Source organism: Lycorma delicatula, chromosome 10, assembly GCF_047948215.1.
Source record: "Lycorma delicatula isolate Av1 chromosome 10, ASM4794821v1, whole genome shotgun sequence".
Classification (NCBI taxonomy): Eukaryota; Metazoa; Arthropoda; class Insecta; order Hemiptera; family Fulgoridae; genus Lycorma; species Lycorma delicatula.
The window spans coordinates 116807771-116831692 of NC_134464.1; the positions used below are offsets into that span (position 1 = coordinate 116807771).

The following is a 23922-nucleotide window of genomic DNA, read 5'->3' on the forward strand; positions in this document are numbered from 1 at the left end:
ATGGAGGTAAAACACGTACGCTCGATTTTTGTTTAAAGTTACAGAAAAGATGTTGTCAGAAGAAGGTTTTCTAAACAAGATAATTTTCAGCGATGAAGCTACTTTCTATGTTAGCGGCAAAGTAAACCGTCATAACGTGCGAGTTTGGGGAACTGAAAACCCACACGCTTATATGGAACGCATTCGGGATTCTCCGAAAGTAAACTTTTTTGTGCGATCTATCGTGAGGCAGTGAATGGGCCGTTCTTTTTTATGGAAACGACAGTAACCGGCACGATATACCTAGATATTTTACAATTATGGCTTACGCCTCAGCTACTCAACGACTTCATTTTCTAGCGAGATGGTTGTCCTGCCCGTTTTCATAACGAGGTTCGCCAGTACCTTAACACAACATTACCTCGGCGCTGGATAGGACGTGCGTCTGAAGAAGACCAACGCATTATGCTGTGGCCACCGAGATCACCAGACCTCACGCCATGTGATTTCTTTCTCCGGGGTTACGTGAAAGATAAGGTGTTTATCCCACCGATGCCGCACGATATCGATGAGCTAAAGGATCGCATAATCGATGCGATCAACTCTATCGAAAATGACATGTTAGAACGAGTTTGGCAAGAGCTAGACTTTCGTGTTGATGTGTGCCGTGTCACCAGAGGAGCACATATTGAACATTTATAGATTTTAACAAAAACTGTTTGACTCCATGCATCACCCCGTACGTATTTTATTTAGGTAAGTGAAATACTTTTTTTGTACTGCATTTTTGTAACACCTAAGAGCATTATGAAACGCCCTGTAATTCTTTACGTATATACTTAATGTTTTAATCCATTTTTTATAAAAAAAATTATTCATTCTCATATTATTTTATTTTTTTTTATTAACAAAATTTAAATTAAAGAAATTGCTATTCGAAGAATATTATGTCGACAGTCTCTTTTCAAAAATAAGTTAATTTATCGTTGTATTTATTTATTATTTATCTAAATACCAAGTTACAGAGTAACAACACAGTGACAAGATGTCAACACTACCCTGCAGAGATGCCAAGACTCTGTTCGCAGTCCGGCGTATAATTGTAAATGTACCGGTAAATATGAATAAGTAAAAGTTAATCTTCAATATAAATAATTAATTAAGTATAAGTAATAAAAGTTTAAATAAGTTAAGTATAAATGAATATAAACCGAACTAAATACATATTCGGAAGTACAAATCATCATACTTCACACCAGGAATTATTCTATACCACTGTTGTTTCTAATTTTTTCTCTCTTTCGTAAAGTTGCATATTTATATAATAGCACCCAGCTATTAAACAATTCAATTATTTTGCAACACCGGTTTTCATTTTTTTAAGTCATAAAGATGATAACTTTCACGTAGAATATCCTCGAGAGTACCTACCTCTCAATTTTTTTTTTTTTACGATTTAGATTATTTATTACGATTTAATCGTATATATTAAGAAAATTTTAGGTAATTTTCTTTCGATGTTATTGTAACAGTACTACATATATTACTATACATGTATATATCCATATAGTTGTGTATACTGTATATAAGTCTATACATGTGTTTATTTTAAGTTTACAAGAATTGTTAAAGTTACAAAGTAATTTTTTAAGATATATATTTTGTAAAATATAACGATAAAATTATTGTTAAATTATAATTATTTTCCTCTTCGATAGTAATGTGGAAAGTTATACAAAATTTTGCCAGCTTTTTTCCTTTTTACTTCCTTGTACAAAATAAACGAAGTAATGTAACCGCGAAAAATGTCGGTTTTCAGATTTCAACGGAAACATCCATTTTGACCATCCCTGAATCCATACGGGCTAGTTTCGGCGTAACGTCTGTACCTACATACGTATATATCTCGCATAACTGAAAAACGATTAGCCGTAAGATGTTGAAATTTTGGATTTAGCACTGCTGTAATACCTAATTGCGCACCTCCTCTTTTTATTACAATCGACTGGACCAAAAGTGTCCAAAAAGCACAAATCCAAAAAAAAAGATATTTTGGACTTTTTCTTAACTGCAGTAATAAGCCAACATTGAGAGTTGGTAAAAGGAATCGTAAAACTTTTTTTACGATATAAGTGGTACTTATTTTCATTAGTTCCAGAGTTAAAGCCCAATAAAATTTTAATTAATGAAATATTTGGATCTGACAAGCGGAAGGCACTTCGTTCCAATCAAACTTTTTTCTTTTCTTTTTTAGCTTTTTTTCTTTAATTTTAATATATTGATTTATTAATAATTAATTATTAACCTCTGATTGTAAAAATAAGAAAAAATAGATAAATAATAGTTTAATAATAACAATTAAAAAATTTTTAAAATTGAAAAAAATCAGAAGTTATTATTAAAATAAAATTTTATGTACTTTTAGAAATGTGTATATGTAATTTATTAGGCGTACAAGAAAGCCATGTGATGTCCACATCAGATTTATTTTATCTGTTCTTATTGGTCGTGATTTTCTGCTTAATTTATAATACTATAATTGTATTATCAATAAGGGAATGGAATGTATTTTATTAAGTAAAATTACTATTAACTAGAAAAACCTAAATAAATTTTTTTTTCTTTCAAATCTTTTTTGGGTAGTTTTTATTTGAAAATGTTGATTACAAAGAAAATTTTGTATTAATTAATTTCTTTACATTATTTTATATACTTATGTATACCAGCTTACAGATTAACAGCACAATGACATGATATCAACAGTACTCTGCAGAGATGCCACGACATCTGAACGCAGCCAGGCTTGTAAGTGTAAATATACCGACAAATGTGTTTTTGAAGGTGTAATCAGGATTGCTCGGCCTAAGTCTATACCTCATTTACATGTCATATAAATCATCCTCATCTCAATAGGCCGTAGAGGGTTGCTTATTGTTCAGTAATTCAACAGACTGCAATGTAAAATTTAGGAAAAATAAGTAAATTCTACAAAAACAAATAATTATTTTTTTATCCTTATTTCAATACAGCTATAGGAAATAAAAGGAAATTTTTGCAATTTATTTCGTTTACCCTTTTCTATTACTATCATAAGTCTCGTGAAGGGTAAAAGACGAGTTGTAAAAATTATTTGAAATCAAGAACCGACAAAAAAGAACTGTAAACAAACATTTTGTTCTAGTCGCTATTTATAATGAACGAAAAAATTTTTCAGGAGGATTTTTTTAAAAGTATTCTATAATCTGAAGGTGCTGTAATACAATCAATACATATAATAACGGGAAGGGGGTTACGTCAATGGAACAAATATGTATGTAAATATATATTATGAAACTGCTAAAGAGGATTGTAGAGTACACGGTACAAGACAAAAGAACCTAATAACGAAACCACCTGGCTTCAGAGGATATTCAGAGAAGACAATAGAGCGGAAATAGTAGAGCAACTAAATCAAAATTACTATGTAGAGATAAAATTAAAGGAGATATAATACCATCAGTGAAACATGAACGCTTGGAAGGCACATTAGTCAGGTATTATATTTTTTGAAAATCCTGAGCGAGTAAATATCAAAATATAAACTTTTCTTAAAAAGAGGAGCCACACATTAAACACTTTAAAGTTTACGTAGATATTTCATACAAAAAAAAAAAACACTTTAATAAGTTATTTAAACCAATTTTATTACGTCGTTCTTCTATGACACTAAGTAGAAAAACACACACAATTTATTTAATACAATCAAATAATTTACTTCAGTATTATTTAAAACGTAAAGAGATCATAAAAATATGTGAAAAAATTAATTTTATAATTAAACAAAATTTATTACAGAAATGATTACTTATATCGAAGCGTAATAACTTTACCAGTGAGTCTGAAATTTAATAACTAGCTTCAAAATTACTTTAAATCCAAGGAAATCTTCAATATTTGTTCCGTTAAATTAAAAAATTACATTTCATTTTTCAAATTTTTCTTCTAAAAATAAAAAAAATTACAGAAAAATACTATTTTTTTGACAACTTTGTAAACAGATTCGATAAGATTAGGATGATTTGAAACCAGTGAAAACATTCTAAAAATATATTCTACTAATTACATTATAATATTCTTGGTAGAATGATATTATTTCTTCGACTTCCAGATATTCTCATAAAACCAAAGTAGTTTAAACCACACTAGTTAAAGAAAATCTAACTCCTTAAACATTATACAAACTGGTCGGTCAACACGACAAACGAGATTACACCATCCGGAAAATTAAGAAATAATCTTTCATAAAGATTTGTTAGCGAATTATTATTTATGACTTGGTTAAAAAAAATATTTGATTACAAAATCGTTCAAGAAATGTATTTTGAAAGTTTTTCATCGAAGTGAGGACGGTTATTTGCAGTTATGTGATTACGAAGATAATTGCAATGATACATGACAGAAAATCAAGCACTAATGATAGTAATTAACGTAAATAAGGTAAATTAAGGTAATTAAGGTAAATAAATACCTAATATAATTTCTCTGCTTTTAATTAAATATTTTCAGTATACACGTTTTTAGTGACATTAGGAAAATAACAAATATTATTATATATTCATTCTTATATGGCGATTTTGTAAACATTAGAATTTTTTTTTGGAATTTTTTCAATTCTCTAAACCTGAGTGTGCGTCTTACATGGATGTGATTAGTACTTGTTATACGTAGTACATGTTTTAGTTCGTGTCATACCGGTTACGAGGTCCAGTAGCTAATACTGATACGTCTAATAATGCATCGTTTTTAATCAAGTTATAACGGAGTTATTTTTTATAATCTGAAAGTTTTGTTTATTTAGTATTTGTATAAAATTTCAAGTTACTTGGTAAATTAAAAAGTAGTGAACTAAAAATAAAATTAAGCATTGAAATTTTCTTTTCTTATAACTTTATCTTTCTCTAACTGAGATTAAGAATGTAAAAGTTACTGTTCTGATAAACTAACGTGCTTCTGATGAACTTTTTAACAGTTCAAAAATTGATACGTCTGATTTTACATTTAATTATGAAGTAATGAAATAACTGAAATCAGTACCTTTTCCCTGAAGAAGAATATATACAGAAATATTTTATTATAAAAGATATTTTAAATAAGAAAATCCGCTTTCGTAATTTTTTTTTAATTTTTTTTTTATTGATTTTTACTTCGTACGCACAAGGAAGTACTGCAATAACGAAAAATTTAGTTTTCAGATTTCGACAGAAATGTCCATTTTGACTAGTTTCGGCGTGACATGATTACCCGTAGAATGTTGAAATTTTGAATTTAGGACTATTATAATATCTAGTTGTGTATCTCCCTTTTTGACTGCAATCAACTGAACCAAAAGTGTCCAAAAAAACCCGAAATCCAAAATATTTGGATTTTGGACTTTTTCTTAACTGCAGTAATAAGCCCTCTTTGAGAGCTTTTCAACAATATATCATAAGCAATACTTGTTTTCATTGGTTCCAGAATTACAGCCAAATAAAATTTTATTTAATGAAAGATTTGGATATTACAAGGGGAAGGCAGATCGGTTCGAATGCGACTTCATCTCCTTTTTTTTAATTTAAATATATTGATTTATTAATAATTATTATTAACCTCCGATTGTAAAAAAAAAAAATTACAATAAATAATAATTCAATAATAACAAAAAATATATATATTTAAAAAATACATGTAATTTAATAGGCGTACAAGGAAGTCATGTCGTGTCCACATCAGATTGTTTCCTAATTTGCACGTTGTAATCTGTTCAAATACTGAAAAATAAGTAATTACCCCCACGGCCCAATGAAAAAAAAATGATTTATATGACATACAAATTAGGTGAAAATCTTATACAGATTTAGGCGGACAAATCTTGAAACGTGTGGTTAATTGAACCCCAAACACCAAAGTATACTGTCTAGTATATAGATCCATGTAAAAGCAACTAGATTTTAGTAGGATTTGAAGTCTAAAGTACTGCGACTTCGAAAATCTGCTGTTAACAACTGATTTGCAACGACAACTTAACCACTAGACCAGCCCGGTGGGCTACTTTCGTTTAAATATCTTAGTATTTAAAAAATAATTTTAAACGTATCGGTAAATTAAATAACAACAATCCGAAAACATGAAAGGATTGGTTTAAAAGCGACTGAAATCTTTATTATGCTATAGAAAATATTACAAAGTTTAACTGATGAAAAATATAGTACTGTTCCAGAAATATAAAGAATGTATCACGAAGTTTTTCCAGAACTTTCATAACCTATTCTACTGATGAAAATAACGGGAAAAGTTCAGATAAACATACGTACTATAATGCTGCGTTTGCGAGTAACGGCTAGTGAAAGGTTTCGTTCAGGTTGCAGTTACCTAGGTGAAATGAGGTTGTACTGAAATTTCTGAGAATTAAGGAGCAAAATTAGTGATTTCTTATGGATGATAACCTGAGAAATTGAATTAAATAGCTCCCAGAACCGTATCTGCAGTAGTTTATCAGAAATCTGGGGTAAATAAGTAGTTTTTTATGTTTGACGTAAAACAACTTTTTAAATGGGTAACAGAAACAAAAAAAAAATTCAAACAAAACTTGGAGAATTTAATTTCGAACAAACTGGAGTAAGATAAACTGAATAAAACAAAAAAACAGATAGAAAAATTCGAAGTTTATTTAGAAACAGTCATCGCTACATTTATTTGATTTAAACAAAAACAAATTTCTTTTCTGGTTACGTGAAAAATTTGTAAAAAAAGAATTTACAGTTAAAAATTGCTGTTAAAAAATTTAAAAGAAATTGGAAATTACACTTCAATCATAAAATAAAAATAAAAATAACTACTTGGATTATTATTATTATTATTTTTATGAATAAAGGAATACAATAAATTATTTTAAGAATTATTCTATCAAAGTCGGCAATAAAATAACAAAAGCCGATCAACAATGCGTAATATTGTATTAGTGTTTAAATCATTCTGGAAGGTACATTAAATACGTCGGCTACTGTGAACTGTGCTGTAGTTAGCGAGGTTTTTCTGAGTAGTTGAATTTCAACGTGATCGGTTTGCCATTGAAGTAATGCCGTACTTACGAGTATTTACAACAGAGAAATATCGATACAGATTCATTTTGCGTGTACGTATGTAACGGTAATGCTACTGTAGAATAGGAAATAAGTTTTCCGAATCGCTGGATTCCAGATCCTAAAACAATTAGTGCAACTTTTTGCAATCTTTAGGAAACAGATTCACTACCTAGTATCAGCTACGAACGATCTGTCCAATACGACCCTGTTATCGATGAAATTATTGTCGACGCAGTTCAGCGCAGTCTAGGCATCAGTACACGACGTCTTTTTAAGCGAATCGGAGTTTCATATCTGACGGTTTGGAAGACACTTAAACGAAACATGTTTTATCCTTATTGTAAACAGACAGTTCAACATCTACAACCAGGAGACGGTACGCTTCTCTTGGAGTTCTGCATGCAACTGGTGACAACTCTACAAGTATGTTTTGTTCACCGACGAGGCAAATTTCAGTCACCACGGCGTCAATAATTTATTCAATGAGCGTATATGGACAGAAGTAAATCCTCATGTGACGGTGGAAGGTAATTTTCAGCACCGGTTCATCCGTCAATGTATGGTGCGGCCTTCTTCACAATCAGCTGTTTGGACCGTTCATATTATCTGGCCGTTTAAATGCCGAGGTCTACTTCAATTTTCTTCAAGAAGAATTGCCGCAGCTGCTTCGTGATGTACCTCTAGCGCCGAGCCGCAAAGTATATTTCCATAATGATAGCGCCCTCCCCCCACTTCTTTTGTGCCGTTTCCACTCGCTTAAATCATAACTTCCCTGAGAAGATCGGTCGTAGAAGTCCATGTTCCTGGCTACCAAGATCGCCTAATGTAACACCTCTAAATTTTTGCGTCTTGGAATGGATGAAAAATATTATTCTCGTGAGGAAGTAATTGTCTCCATTACGGATGCGGTTGATCAACTTAAGGACAGCCTTGTAAAACTAAAAGTAACAACAAAAGCACTACAGAAGCGTACCAAGAAATGCGTTGACAATGACGGGCTCATTTTTGAACATTTATTATAAACCGATACGTATTATAACTTTTCTTTATTTTATTCAACTTATCTTAGAACATTTTTTCAATATTTAATTCTCTACAACTTTTTTTTTAACGTTTTACGTGTTAATTACCCTTTTAACAAAGTTATTGTACGTCAAACTTAAAAAAAGGGGTTTTACCTGAATTTATTGGTTTCCACCCCAGATTTCTCAACAGCTACTGCAGATACAGTTCTGGAACCTATTTCATTTAATTTCCCGGGTCCATAAGAAATCACTATGTTTGCTCGTTTATTAACGTCCTAAAAATTTCAGTACGACCTCATTTCACCGGGGTAGCTGTAATCTGAGCAAATTTTTCACTAGCCGTAGCTCGCAACCGAAGCATTTTAGGATATGTATTTATATGACCTTTCATTTTTTACGCGAGTAGAATAAGTTACGAAAGTCCGCGGAAAACTTCTTGATACATTCTGTATAATGCAAAGCTTCTAATTTATTAATAAGTATAAAAACCTTACGCTAATTTTTATCATGTAAATTGATTTTTACAATCTAAAAAAATTTCTACACATTGAAAATAAAATTCAAATATTTAATAATATTACTGATAGATATTATGAGTTCTATTTTTATAAAAATCAACACGCAAAGTGTGTGCATCAACCGACAGAAAATAATGTCTACTGTGTAATAGGGAAGCGTGTAAAAAGAATAGAAAAATAATTTATTTAAATAATTTAGTTCAATAAATTAAAAATAATTAAAAAGTTTTATGTATATCGGATGCCGTAATCTAACGGTTGTCGGAAAACGGACATAAAACACAAGTTACTCGTGAAAATTACATACTCGTATTCATTACCAAAAACAGCAAGCGTTTTATTCCAGGTTTACTAAGGAAATTAAGGCGTGAAGTGGTATCCCATTATTCCTATTTATTGAACCGAATAAATGTTTGACATGATAAGCCTTTTGTGTAATACAAGTAATATCCAGCTGTACAAATGATACATTAACCCTTTTCCCCCCTAGAAAATACTACAACATGAACACTGTTACTTTCAGAAAAAATAATTTTTATTTACTTAGTTACTTTATTTTATTTTAATTACTTTATTTGCATCACAATCGTAAAAAAAAAGAGACAGGACATGTAAGGCAACAATTTTATGCGCATATATTTGTAGGAATTAATACGCTTTAGCCATATATTGATAATCCTATTGTGATGCGATTGCACTATGACGTATATGAGTGGGCGTGTCCTTCCAGAAGGAATGCTTCACTAGCGGTTCCAGGAAGGGTGGTAGCTAGGGGTTGTGGTTTAGTCGGTAGTGCGCAGGTTTACATACGCATATTAATCTTATAAACATCTTGCGAAACCTGTTAGTAAACCCGACGATGCTTAGGCGTCCGTAAATGGGATTTCCCACCTCTTTAACAAAAAATAAAAAGAAAAAAATGCCTATATATTGAACCAGTGGTTTTTCTAACCTATAGTAATTTTTTTGTAATTTAAACAATTTTAAACGGTTTTTGTACTATTTTAATCTGTGTTAAAATAATATCATATTTTAAAATATTTTTACCTCTAAAATATATATAGTGTTTCACAAAGAAAGGAAAGAATTTCAATACATGTTCTGAAGAAGGAAGGAGGACATTTTGAATAATTATTATAATAGTAAGTTTGTAATACATTTTAATTTATTTAATTTTAATAATTAGTTTTGTTTTTAAATATTTTTGTTATTGAAATGATTCTTTTTTCGATGTAAAATTATAAAAAAGAAATTTTCTAATACATTTTGTAGTTTCATTTTTTTTAAATTCAAATTTTTTGAACTTTTTTGTTCAATGACGCAGATTTTCTCAAAATTAAATTCTTTACAAATTTTGTTTCTAAATTATATTAATGAAAATCGATTTAATGAAGTTTTTTGTACGTCAAACTTAAAAAATTTGTTTTGCAATACAACTTTTTTTTTCTTTTTTTACAAGAATTATTAGAAATACAGTCCAGAACAGGTTTTATTAAAATTTCAGGTTAAAAATCATATGCGACAATTTAATTTATTCGTTAATTTAATTTCCAAAAATTTCAGTAGAACTTCATTTTAGCCTTCAAGCAATGTTAGGTCGAATAAATGGAAGAAACAAAAAAAACATTCCACTGAAAAATATACAACCGATAAAGGAGATACTTAAGATTTTTTTGTGGGTGGATGTGAATTGTAATGAAAAACTATTGTAATATTATTATTAAAAGTTTAAATGAATTAAATATATTTTTAAATTTTTAAACTGTGATCGGCTCTCCCAACCCCAATATTACCACCAAAGTATTTTTTTATGTTATTTACCCGTTACTAATATCCCTAAAAAGACAAACTCGATTAAAAAATATGCAATAAATAAGAAGATAGCTTTTTTCGATTTTTGGAAAGCGGTAAGAATTTGGATGCAAATTTATTTTTTAAATGGTAGAATAATCAAGTATTCATATACTGAGCTTAATATAAAGTGGGGTTATGTTTGAGAAATTGATTCTCAAAACCCTTTCCCCACCCCCTACAGATATTGAGCCCCAAACCTATACTAAAAAAATTCCATATATAGAGTTTCTGTGCCAAATTTCATCAAAATCGGTTTATCCAGTCAAACGTTTTTAAGCTTCAAATACGCCAACTCACATACATACGAACGGACATACCCCCTACTTTTTTTGTTTTTAGGGTCCCTGGGATATGAAACGTCGAGAAATTAAAAAAAACCAATACCCCATTTTTTTTTTTTAGTGACTGCCATACATTCCTTCCTTGTTGCAGCATATCTCTAGAGCTATGATGCCAGGAAAGTAAAAGAAGGAAATTCATAAAAAGAATAATAGGAAACTTTAGTTTTGTACAGATATTTTTCCTTTTTCCTCATTTGGGATGAATTTGTTAAGAAATTTCTTTACGTAATGAAAATTAAACTAATGTAGATTTATGATTTTTTATAATACTTAACAGATTTATTCAAAATGAATGGAAGAATTTTGTTTTTTTTTAAAAATCAATACCTGAAAAAAAGCAGTGACAAATTTTGCACCAAGTTATACATAAATATATTACTATTATTGCGAACAAAAATTTTTAATTTTATACAGGAGATAGATTATATAATATAGAAATATACTAATTTATTAGATTTAAAATAAATTGGTCATAATGCGGTACTCTGCCTTTTGGTGGTCCCTGGCACCACTGTTGTTTCTATCTGTTTCTGTCCCTTGCTTTTCATTTCGTCTTATCATAACCTTTACTACCCTTTATGTCATTTATTAACTTCAGCCTCCTCCTTCCTCTTTTTTTCACGTTCAACGGAGCCTTCAAGATCTATATTCATTATTCCTTTTCCCCTTATTGTATGATCGATCCGGTTTCCTTTCCTCCTGATAGTAGCCGATATTGTTCTACCTTCATTTATTCTTTTTAATACCTCGTTACTTAATCGGTCCATTTATTTTATGTTCTCCATCCTCCTCCAAAGCCTCGAAGTTATCTTTTTCCTTTTTTCCTCGCGTCCATGTTTCACTATCGTGCAAAAGTATACTCCACACAAAGCACTTTACCGATCTCTACCGCAGGTTGACATCCATGTTGCTGAAGAGTTGGTTTTTCTTTATAAAACGAGGCTTCCTTTGCCACTGCGATTCTCATCTTAATCTCTTTTTTACTCCTCCAGTCCTCAGTCCTCAGATATCTGTATCTTTTTACTCGTCCAATTTTTCCTTCTGCTATTACAAAATTCATATCTTCTCTCTCATTCATCTTCAGAACTTCTGTTTTTCTCACATTTATTTTCATCCCGTATTCCATCGTTTCTACTTCTAATACTTTCATCATTCTTTGTGTCTTTAGCTAAAATCATTAGATCGTCATCAAATCTGACATTTATATTTCTTCCAGTTACGCTTATCCTTTTTGCCATTCAATATCTCTTTCAACATTTCACCGACATAAAGGGTGAACAATATCGGTGATAAACACAGCCTTGCCTCACTCCTCTAACCAAATTTGTGATGTTTCTCGTTTATTTTCGCAGCCGCTTTTTGCTTCATATACAATTCCGTGATCAGTCGCCTATCCTTTCAATCGACTTTCTTTTCTTTCAGAATTCAAATAACTCTTCCCACTCTATTCTGTCGAATGCCTTTTCCATATCTATAAAACATAACTTAATCCTCTTTCTAAAAAAGTAGTAAAATCATAAAATAGTTGTTTTAACTTTAATTTTTTTTACGTTATGAAAGATCGGGCATCTACAACTACGGTCATTATCCCGGTGGAAATTTGTAGCTATGAAAAGATGCCGTGCCGTACCCGGGATCTCCTCATGAAATGCCAAAACGCTACCTACTCAGCCTCGAAGGTCGGCTGAAATTAATCGAGTTTATCGATACATTTTATTGAACTAAAATTAGTTCTATTGATACACGAACGATCTTTGTAGAAGAGCTAATCGTGATAGTTTACTTGTAATATTCCTATCTTTTAACTCGCATTATAAAAAAAACCGTATTGAATAACCAGAGCGGTTTTTTCACGTAATTTTATTTGTAAAAATGAAGAAATTAAACATTTTAAAATACAAAATGAATAGGTCTCGCGAAAAGTAGATGAGAGAGAAATTTGTGATAGAATCTTATAAAAAAATGAATTACATCGATAGAAGATATACTAATGAAACCTTCAGGATTAATTAATTTGTTAGTAAATGATATACAGAGGAAAGTTTTATCAAACTTTCAATTGCGTTCATTTAATCTGTATATTTATATATATAAATCAAATCAAATCTAGTAATAAAGAATTTTAATAATTTAAGATCTTGATAAAAAACAATTCAACTTTTGTAAGAAAACATTTTTGCTAAAGTGACCCGGTAAAGAGTTGAAATTTTATTCCGGCCAAAAAAACGCTACCCCTTTTTCCAATTTTTGCAAAAATTGAATATATCCTGTCCACCGTAGGGAAAGACCGCTTAAAAAATATTAATTTTTTACCAATCTATATACTTTCCCATTACGGTTATAGCAGCATATATTACTTTATCCGGGAAAGTAATTAATTTTTTATTCATTAAAAACAGAAACTAAAGTAGTACATATTTTGTATTACTCGATATCAAAATGAAAAAAGAACTTTATTCGTATTACTCTATCGCAAACCCGATCTTTATTTGTTTAACTTTAATTTATTAATTCTTAGTTAAACTTCTGTTTGAAAAACATAATTCCACGTTTATCAATTTTAATAACTATTCCTTCGATGGACAAATATTTATTTAGCGATTGACAATGATAAATAAATATTGATAACATTAAAACTCTTCGGAGTATATAATAGACAAATTTTATACGAGTTATATCTTGGCCAGAAAGTAATAAATTAATTTGACCCTTGTTATCGAGAAACAATGGCTTAAGAAATGCTTTAAACGATATAAATATCTATTTAATTATTCGCTTAAATTAATACTGATAAAATTAAAACTCTTTGAAACTAAATCAAACCAATTTTATATGAATCATACCCCTCACGGAGATATAAAATAGAAAGCGGTAAATTTATTTATATCTTGTTTTATCAAGAAAAATCTTACTAAAACCCGTTAAAATTACAACAATTACATAAGATCCACGGGTCGGTCTAGTGGTAAACTCGTCGTCATAAATCAGCCGATTTCAAAATAGAAGTTCTCAGGTTCAAAACCTAATGAAGGTAGTTGTTTTTATTCGAATTTGAATACTAGATCGTGGATACCGGTGTTCTTTGGTAGTCGGGTTTTAATTAACAGTTAGTAGTAGTTAGTTGGGTTTCAGGAATGGTCGGCCTGAGTTTTTTCAAGACCACACATTTATTTGTTCAGTTACATTGCACTGATAAGTGGCTAATGACTTTAATTGTCGATACGACTATAAAAAAGTATCAAAATTTAAAAAAAATAAGAAACTTTCAAAATGTAAAAATAAGTTGTTTTTTTAACCTTAAAATTTTAGAATGTTTCGTAACAAAGTAATGCTACACTTATGTTTTTTTACTAAATATTATCGATCTATTCATGGATAATAGAGTGATATATTTTATAAATCGATATGTTCATTACAAAAAAAGAAAAAACTGACGTATAATTAAAAAAATTAATTTTTACGAAATTATTTTGATTAATTTATTTTTAACCCTAAGTAAAAACAAAGATGTATCTGAAAAACTGTATAATTAATTGTTGTGTAAAATTGAATCGTACAGTGTATGAGGTACCAACAGTACGGTCATACTAAAAACTACTGTACACGGTGCGTTAAATATGCAGGCGGTCGTAGGACTGTCGATTGCCAGAAGGAAAGGAGCACGTCAGCCATCTGTGCGCTTTGCCATGAGTCTCACCCGGCAAATTATAAAGGTTGTCGGATGTATAAATAGATTTACCAGAGAAAGGAAAGGCAAATAACGAGTTATGCTCCTAAGATTGTTTCTAAAGGATCCCTAGGCCCCTAGGGTTTGATTTCGAACCCGAGAATTTTAAGGTACAAATCCTAGTAAAGGCGATTACTTTTATACGGATTTTAATACTAGATCGTGGATACCGGTGTTCTTTGGTGGCTAAGTTTCAATTAACCACACCCTACACTTCATTTATATCATTTTCTGAAGTAATACTTTACGGTGGTTCCTGAGGCCAAAATGCAAACAATTTGGATTTTGGAATTTTTCTTAACCGGAGCAATAAGCCCTTATTAAGAGCTTTTCAACGATGTAGCATAAGTACTGCTTATTTTCATCGGTTCCAAAATTACAGCCAAATAAAAGTTTAATTGATGAAATATTTGGAAGGGGAAGGCACATCGGTTCGAATCAGACCTCCTGTCTTTTACCTTTTTTTTTTTTTTTTTGTAATATATATTAAATATATTGATTTATTAATAATTATTAACCTCTGATTAAAAAAACGTTTTACAATAACAATAAAAAACTATGGAAAAAAATCAGAAGTTATTAGGGAAATAAAATTTTATGTACTTTTAAAAATGTGTATATGTGATTTAATAGACGTACAAGGAAGTTGTGTGGTATCCACCTCAGATTTTGTTTTTAATACGTTTGAAAATTACGGAAATCTATATTTTTTAAAAATCTGATAACTTTAGATTTATGAAATATCTAGTTTTTTTTTTCATAAATTATATATTCACTTAAAATAATAATAATATTATTTAAAATAATAATATTATTATTATTATTATTATTATTATTATTATTATTATTACTTTTACTGACAAAATAAGATTATGTGAATTAAATTTTTTCTGAGTAAATTTATAAGATGATTACACTTAAATTTTATCACTTATAAAATTTAATAATTAGATTAAAAAAAAGTTGAAAGTCGAAAATATGAATTCAGGCTTAAATTGTTCATTTTTCATATGATCATTTTAAAAAAAATTAGTTAAAATATGTTTAAAAAATAACACTATGTTAGTATTTTAAATCGATTTATAAATTTTATTTTATTTTTAAATTACTAATAAATCAATATATATATATATATATATACACTTACACAAGGATACATTTATAAAAATCATACATCCTTAATTCCGTCAGGGTAGAATTATTCTTGGAAAGTTTTGACGTCATAGTCCTTTTAGGGGAGGGAAAAAAGGAAAAGAAAAAATAATGGTAATGGGGGGTTGTAAAGGGACGGATAAGGTTTGTAGTGGTAGGTTAGTTTTAGGTAGCCAGGTAGCCGGCTATAAGGCGTCCCAAACCCGAATTGTGAATACCTAGTGTAACAGTCTCGCATATAACTGAGTGTAACCTATTTTAAGAAGTAATAACGTTTTTAATTTTTTTTTTTTTTTTGTTCTGGCTAAATGTGTAAAGTTTTAAACACAGTGAAATAACGTTAAATTTAATGCGAGGATAATACCGTAAATTAAGTAAATATATATTTATAAATTGTATTTATATATATATATAGATAATTACTTTTCGTTCTTTTTATTATCATTCGTGAACGTTAGAAAAATAACAAGTATTTTGATGACCGATGAGTCTTCAGTGATATGTTGTGGTGCGTATATAAGCGCGTGTAGCTAAGAGAGTGTTGTAGGAGGGCAGCACGAGCGTGGAGGACAACAGCGAAATAAAGAAAGACAGAAGATAAAAAGAAACAAGAAAGATATAACGAACTGAAAGAATCGAACTGAACTGTACACAGTGTTTCAGTCGGCGCGCGAGAGCCATCGTGGGATACCAGTATCCGTAACGCCGCCACGTTCGGGCCATCTCCACATGGGACGCTTAGTCAGCCCTATAACCAATCATCATTCCAATATATAATGCGACTAAATAGTAACGATAACCAAAATAACATTAACGTATTTATTATTTTAACGATAATTTAATAAATTATGTCGCTAAGTTGTATCAATATATATAAACAAAAAAATTATTTGTACCAACGAAGAATGATAATATTGTGTTCATTAAACGAAATTCTAGTCGGAAAAAATCATATAATAGGCCTAATAAGTGCATATTAATTCCTACCTCGTAATTAATACCGTTAAGTGATTCATAAATTATTTTAAAATATATTTATAATACAAGTTTTAACCAAACATTTGGAGAAGTATGATTGACACAGAAGAAACAATTCGTGGAGGTAAGTTTTATAACTTTAATTTTTTTAATTTTTCCTTTAAAATTATTTACTTTTGAATTATTTTTTAAAATTTTTATATTCATTTAAAAAAAATAATATTAAGCATGCCGCCAAAATCATCACGTGGTAAAAAATTGTATTATTTTTTTATTTTTTCTACTTATTAATAAAATATATTAAAATATTTACAATCGTTTAACGAAGAGTATAGAATAAATTAACTAAATAAATAAATAGCCTAACATAATTTAAAAAACTTAACTTTACATATTTTGATTATTAAATCCTTAAAAAAATAGAATTATTTTCAAAAATTATATGTAATAATCTTTGATTATTTTTTAAAATAAATAATATATATTTTTTTTAATTATCATTTTATTTATTAATTTATAATTGTATTTCAAGAATAAAATATTTATTAAATATAATTAAAAATTATTAGCCTAAATAGTAAATATTCTAATAACAATTTGTATACAAAAATATTTGATGTATTTACATTTCATATTAAAAAAAAAAACATAAAATAAAAAAAAGAATAGAATATTAATATTTTTTTTTAAACATTAAATTTTTATTACATTAACATTTTAATGTTAAAAGACAACATTAATAGTTTTAAATTAAATATTAAATAATAACATTATTTATTATAAATAAAATTAAGTCGTAAAATAGTAAAAATAAAGAATTTAATAGAAAATATTATAACTTTTTTTTTTAATAGATATTAAGAAAAATAAATACTTCCAATTTGTTAACAAAAGGCCTGGTTTGGGAAAGTAACGGTTCGCTTTATTTTACAATATAAATTCTATTGAAAAGCTCTTCAGAATTGTCCCGTGATTTATTACAGTTAGGAATGCTAAAAAGAATCTGTTGAAATCTTTCTATTATAAATTATTACATAATTTCTACATATTCTCCTATTTGTATGTAGAAAATAAATATTTCTGTGAAATATTAATAAATCTATACGACAAAAAAGTTTTAGATTTTCAACATTAAACAAATAACGGCTTTGATATTTTAAAATCCCCTCCCCAAACAACAAGTTTACAAGCCCTTTAGATTTTATGTAATAATATTCCTTTATTAGAATTAAAAGTATAAAATATGAAACCGCGTGGAAGAAATACAAATTTTTTTTTAGTAAGAAATTTAATTTAAGGGAAGAATTTTTTAAATTATTTGAAACTAAATTTCTATGAATAATATTGAAGCCAATTGGACGCTCGATTATATATCGTAGTTGAAAAGGTGATATAGAAAATTAGAGGAGGGAAATAAAAGTTCCACTACCCTCCACCAAAATGGGGGCTGAAAGCGGTTACAATGAACACAAGCGGTGAATGAAAACGGTATTTTTTTTTTTGAAAATGCATTTATAAAATGTTTGTATTGTTGAAAGAATTAGTAAGATTTAGTTTAGTGTGTTATTAATTTTATTAATAATTAAGGTCATATTTATATAAATTAAAAATATAAAAAAAAGGAAAAAGTTATATTTTAAAAATTATGTCAAATAAACTAAATATCTTTATTATTTTGTCTAAATTTTTTATTCCAATTGATACAAATAACAAACATTGATAAATTAAAAAAAAAAATTTTTCCCGCGTTAATAATTGACGTAACATACTTTGTAGCAACATTAAAAAATGACTTTCTGCAATAAAAACTTCCAAATTATATAAAGCATACTTTAAATCATTGATTCTGAAACCTTTTCGCCCACCGACCACATTGAAAATCAAAAATTTTCTAGCGCCCCCAAAATTTTTAAACGTGGCGTATCCTATTTCTGAGTTGAAACTTTATTGTTAAATGAGAGTAATTTCTGACTGATTTTTTTTTTTTTAATTTGATGATTTTTGAAGTCTGAATTATACTGTCAAAAATGAGAGTATTCCAGCTTTAATTTTTTTTATTTGTCTCTCTAAGCCTCTTGGTCGCAAAGTTAAAGTAGTTTGAATACTATTATTTTGTGTCATAAAATATAAGTGTCCCTTTAAATTTGTTGTACTAGCGTAGTAGTTATTTAATTTTAGTTTGAAATATCAGGAAAGCAAAATATTTGCCTTTTTTTAAATTAGGTATTGTCTTCCTAGACCGTCTGAACGCCTCCAATTCTCTGTGGGCCTTCTAGCCATCCCTTCTGAAGGCCTCCAGTGCTCACAAGGAGGCTTTATCGCCCATTTTGAGAACGAATGCTCTAAACACTTGTTTTTAATAATGTTAAATACCCGTTGAACCGTAAATATTTAAAAATATAAATCTTTACTGTATACTATTGCGGATTTAGAAGGATTTTAATCAGAAAATCCATAGTGGCCACCTTCTTACATGGCTCATACTAGCCATTGGCTACCTCTCTCTCTCTTTTTTGTTTAGCCTCCGAAACTACCGTAACATGTTACTTCAGAAGATAATATGTATGAATGTAAATGAGGTATAGTTTTGTACAACCTTAGGTTCGACTATTCATAAGATGTGTGGTTAATTGAAATCCAACCGCTAAAAATACCGGTATCCAGATTTAGCCATCGACTAACTTTCTTTTTCTGTTAGCCTCCGGAACCACCGTAAGGTATTATTAGATATGAATGAGGATGATATGTATGAATGTATATGAAGTGAAGTCTTGTACAGACTCAGGTCGAAGCCATTGCCTACCTAAATTAAAAGATTATTTTCATTCCCAAGAAGTTACATTGTAACAGAATGTTCTTTTTAAATGAAATTTTTTTTTTATATCTTGAAATCTCTATTTTATGTTTTTACATAGAAGATTAATTCCCTTTGCTTTCAATTTATTTTATATAAATAATTTTTCATTTATAATATATGATCTTTAGATTTTTGATTAAGTATGAGATCACTTAAATTGCTGAAATTTCCTTATTAAAATATATCACCTTAAAGACAAGAAAATTTATGCTGAAGTTTTTATATACGTTAAATTCCAGTTGTAACAGACGTAAATACAGTTTATTCAATTATCAGAATGATTTAACATTTTCGAATATTATCTTCAAGCAGTATTGTATAGAAAAATAATTAATAACTTTTATTTTATCGATTAATATTGATATATTCAGGAGGAATCCAAATGTAATTGTAACTTTATTGATTTAAAATTGAGGAGATGAATCGATCCCCTTAGAGTAATTATTATATTTATAGCTTACTATATCTGGAGATCAATAAAGAACAGATTAATAATACCGATGCGATAATAATGGCATATTTGAGCAATAATTTACTATAAACTTATAAAGATCTCTTGTAGAAGCAATCATATTACTCTGAAATATGCAATATTTTAAAATTATGTATGAATCAAAAATACATAATCTGAGAACCAATTTTTCTTAAAATTTTAAAAGAAAAACGTTTTATTTTTATGCATTTCAATGTTTTTTGTTTTTTTTTATAATTAATAATAAATACCAGTTTGTTTTTTACAAAGTAATCATTTCACAAGACCAGATTTTTTGTATAATTATAATTAGAATTATAAAATAATTCTTCCTTTCAACTAAATGTCCATTTATTAATAACTAAATATTAATATTAAATCTGTAATTTTATTTTGAATTTATAATTTTTTAAACAAAAATATAAAATTAAAAATTTTCCCTTTTGGTTTATTTGTTTCAAACAGAATTCTTACAAATAGTGGTAAAAATAAAAGAATTTATTTATTTTTTGTTAGTATAGAAATACTAACAAACGAATGAAAAGTTGACTGTAATAGTATAAAAAAATCTCCTTAGAGTAAATAACTTTTAACTAAAAATTGTTTAATGGAATATCGTTACATTACAATACAACTTAAGTTCAAGTACGGGGTGGAACCCTAACTGGACGGGAAAGGGTTTTAGAGAGGTCACTGAAGAGTAATATATTTTCTAACAATGTAATAATTATTATTAACAATAAAGTTTGATGAATAGAAAGTTATAATAATATCATATAGTAGGGAAATCATTTTTGGAAGTGATTTGATTTTGTTTAAAAGTACAACACATAATAATTATTATTAAATAATAAAGTAAACAAAAATACCATATTTGAGGCTATTTTTAATTTTATTTTTTTTTAATAAGTATAAAAAAGTTAATATTATTCCAAGTAGGATTCTCTTAATTCAAATCCAGTTAAGGATAAAAAAATGAATATTTACATTATCTGGAATTTCACAAAAGTTATTATCGATAATTAAGAGGATGGTGGTAGAAAATGCTTAAGAAGCCATCAAAAGATATAGAAGATAAATGTAGCACAGAATAGGTTTCATTATACTTTTTAAAATAAGAGATATAAGAAATAATATTATTTATAACAATATTAGTTAAAGAATCGGATGAAGAATCAAGTTGCAAAAGAAAGAAGGGAATTGAAAAAGGAAGATTTCTTTTCTTTAATATTCTTCAATTATCATTTTTTGCTTTTATATTTTTTCATTGGTAACATTGGAACATTGGTAAAATAGACGGAGCATACAGGAAAGTTAAGGAAAATTTTGGGGTACATAAATTAAAATCTAATAATGTGTTAAACAAAGATGGTACACCGATATATAATACGAAAGGTAAAGTCGATAGATGGGTGGAATATATTGAAGAGTTATACGGAGGAAATGAATTAGAAAATGGTATTATAGAGGAAGAAGAGGAAGTTGAGGAGGATGAAATGGGAGAAACAATACTGAGATCTGAATTTAAGAGAGCATTAAAAGATTTAAATGGCAGAAAGGCTCCTGGAATAGACGGAATACCTGTAGAATTACTGCGCAGTGCAGGTGAGGAAGCGATCGATAGATTATACAAACTGGTGTGTAATATTTATGAAAATGGGGAATTTCCATCAGACTTCAAAAAAAGTGTTATAGTTATGATACCAAAGAAAGCAGGGGCAGATAAATGTGAAGAATACAGAACAATTAGTTTAACTAGTCATGCATCAAAAATCTTAACTAGAATTTTATACAGAAGAATTGAGAGGAGAGTGGAAGAAGTGTTAGGAGAAGAACAATTTGGTTTCAGAAAAAGTATAGGGACAAGGGAAGCAATTTTAGGCCTCAGATTAATAGTAGAAGGAAGATTAAAGAAAAACAAACCAACATACTTGGCGTTTATAGACCTAGAAAAGGCTTTCGATAACGTAGACTGGAATAAAATGTTCAGCATTTAAAAAAAATTAGGGTTCAAATACAGAGATAGAAGAACAATTGCTAACATGTACAGGAACCAAACAGCAACAATAACAATTGAAGAACATAAGAAAGAAGCCCTAATAAGAAAGGGAGTCCGACAAGGATGTTCCCTATCGCCGTTACTTTTTAATCTTTACATGGAACTAGCAGTTAATGATGTTAAAGAACAATTTAGATTCGGAGTAACAGTACAAGGTGAAAAGATAAAGATGCTACGATTTGCTGATGATATAGTAATTCTAGCCGAGAGTAAAAAGGATTTAGAAGAAACAATGAACGGCATAGATGAAGTCCTACGCAAAAACTATCGCATGAAAATAAACAAGAACAAAACAAAAGTAATGAAATGTAGTAGAAATAACAAAGATGGACCGCTGAATGTGAAAATAGGAGAAGAAAAGATTACGGAGGTAGAAGAATTTTGTTATTTGGGAAGTAAAATTACTAAAGATGGACGAAGCAGGAGCGATATAAAATGCCGAATAGCACAAGCTAAACGAGCCTTCAGTAAGAAATATAATTTGTTTACATCAAAAATTAATTTAAACATCAGGAAAAGATTTTTGAAAGTGTATGTTTGGAGTGTCGCTTTATATGGAAGTGAAACTTGGACAATCGGAGTATCTGAGAAGAAAAGATTAGAAGCTTTTGAAATGTGGTGCTATAGGAGAATGTTAAAAATCAGATGGGTGGATAAAGTGATAAATAAAGAGGTATTGCGGGTATAGTGGAAGAAAGTAGCATTTGGAAAAATATAGTTAAAAGAAGAGACAGACTTATAGGCCACATACTAAGGCATCCTTGAATAGTCGCTTTAATATTGGAAGGACAGGTAGAAGGGAAAAATTGTGTAGGCAGGCCACGTTTGGAGTATGTAAAACAAATTGTTGGGGATGTAGGGGGTATACTGAAATGAAACGACTAGCACTAGATATGGAATCTTGGAGAGCTGCATCAAACCAGTCAAATGACTGAAGACAAAAAAAAAAAAATATATATATTTTCATATGAAAAGATGGATTGAACACATTTTTTTAATAAAACAAAATTCGAGAAGCAAATTAAACAAGATAAAAAGGAAGAGAGAGAAAACAGTTCAATGTTAAGTAAGAGAAGAACTAGTCAAAATTAAAGAATAACTGATGAAAAGGTAAAGGATGTTGGTCAAAAACAAGATGGAGATCTATGATTCACGCGCTAGATTCAAGTCCTTGGATGAAGGACAAACTGGTAGGAAAATTTTTTTGTTTTTTCAATCAGGTTTGAAATTTTATGTGACTATTCACAATTAATGCAAATAAATTTACCGATTTAAAAAAAAAATCGAATCGGTTCTTTAAATTGTCGCAAGACTAAAAATGAATTTAATAATTCTTAATTTAATGCAGACTTCAAAAATTTAGAATTTTTTAAATAGTTGAAAACTGGTAACATATTTTACTTTCATTTTTTTACTCCCTTGAAATAAAAGGAAGAATTGTAGTCGTGAAAAATTTCGGTTTTCAGATTTCAACGGAAATATCCATTTTCATCATCCCTGAATCCATTTTGACTAATTTCGGGGTGATGTCTGTACATACATATGTTGTATCTCGCATAATTCAAAAACGATTAGCAGTAGAGTAGTGAAATTTTGGATTTAGGACTGTTATAACATCTAGATGTGCTTTTGCCCTTTTGACTGCAATCGACTGAATCAGAAGTGTCCAAAAATGCCCAAAATTCAAAAAAAATTTGTATTTTGGACTTTTTCTTAACTGCAGTAATAAGTTCTCATTGAGAGCTTTTCAACGATATATCATAAGGTACTTATTGTCACTGGTTCCAGAGTTATAACCCGATAAAACTTTAATAAGTGGAAATATTCGGATCTTACAAGAGGAAGGCATATCTTCTGGAA

General features: G+C 29.0%; 1 protein-coding gene across 1 annotated transcript in view; it reads left to right on the plus strand.

The window, feature by feature from the left end:
- The first annotated feature begins 16278 nt into the window (after positions 1 to 16278).
- lin-28 (protein lin-28 homolog) overlaps positions 16279 to 23922 on the plus strand; it is a 119178-nt gene continuing 111534 nt past the window's right edge. The window contains exon 1 of the mRNA XM_075376416.1: positions 16279 to 16798. Within this exon, the coding sequence (XP_075232531.1) occupies positions 16768 to 16798 (31 nt within the window). The 5' untranslated portion in view covers positions 16279 to 16767. The remainder of the gene's footprint in view (positions 16799 to 23922) is intronic.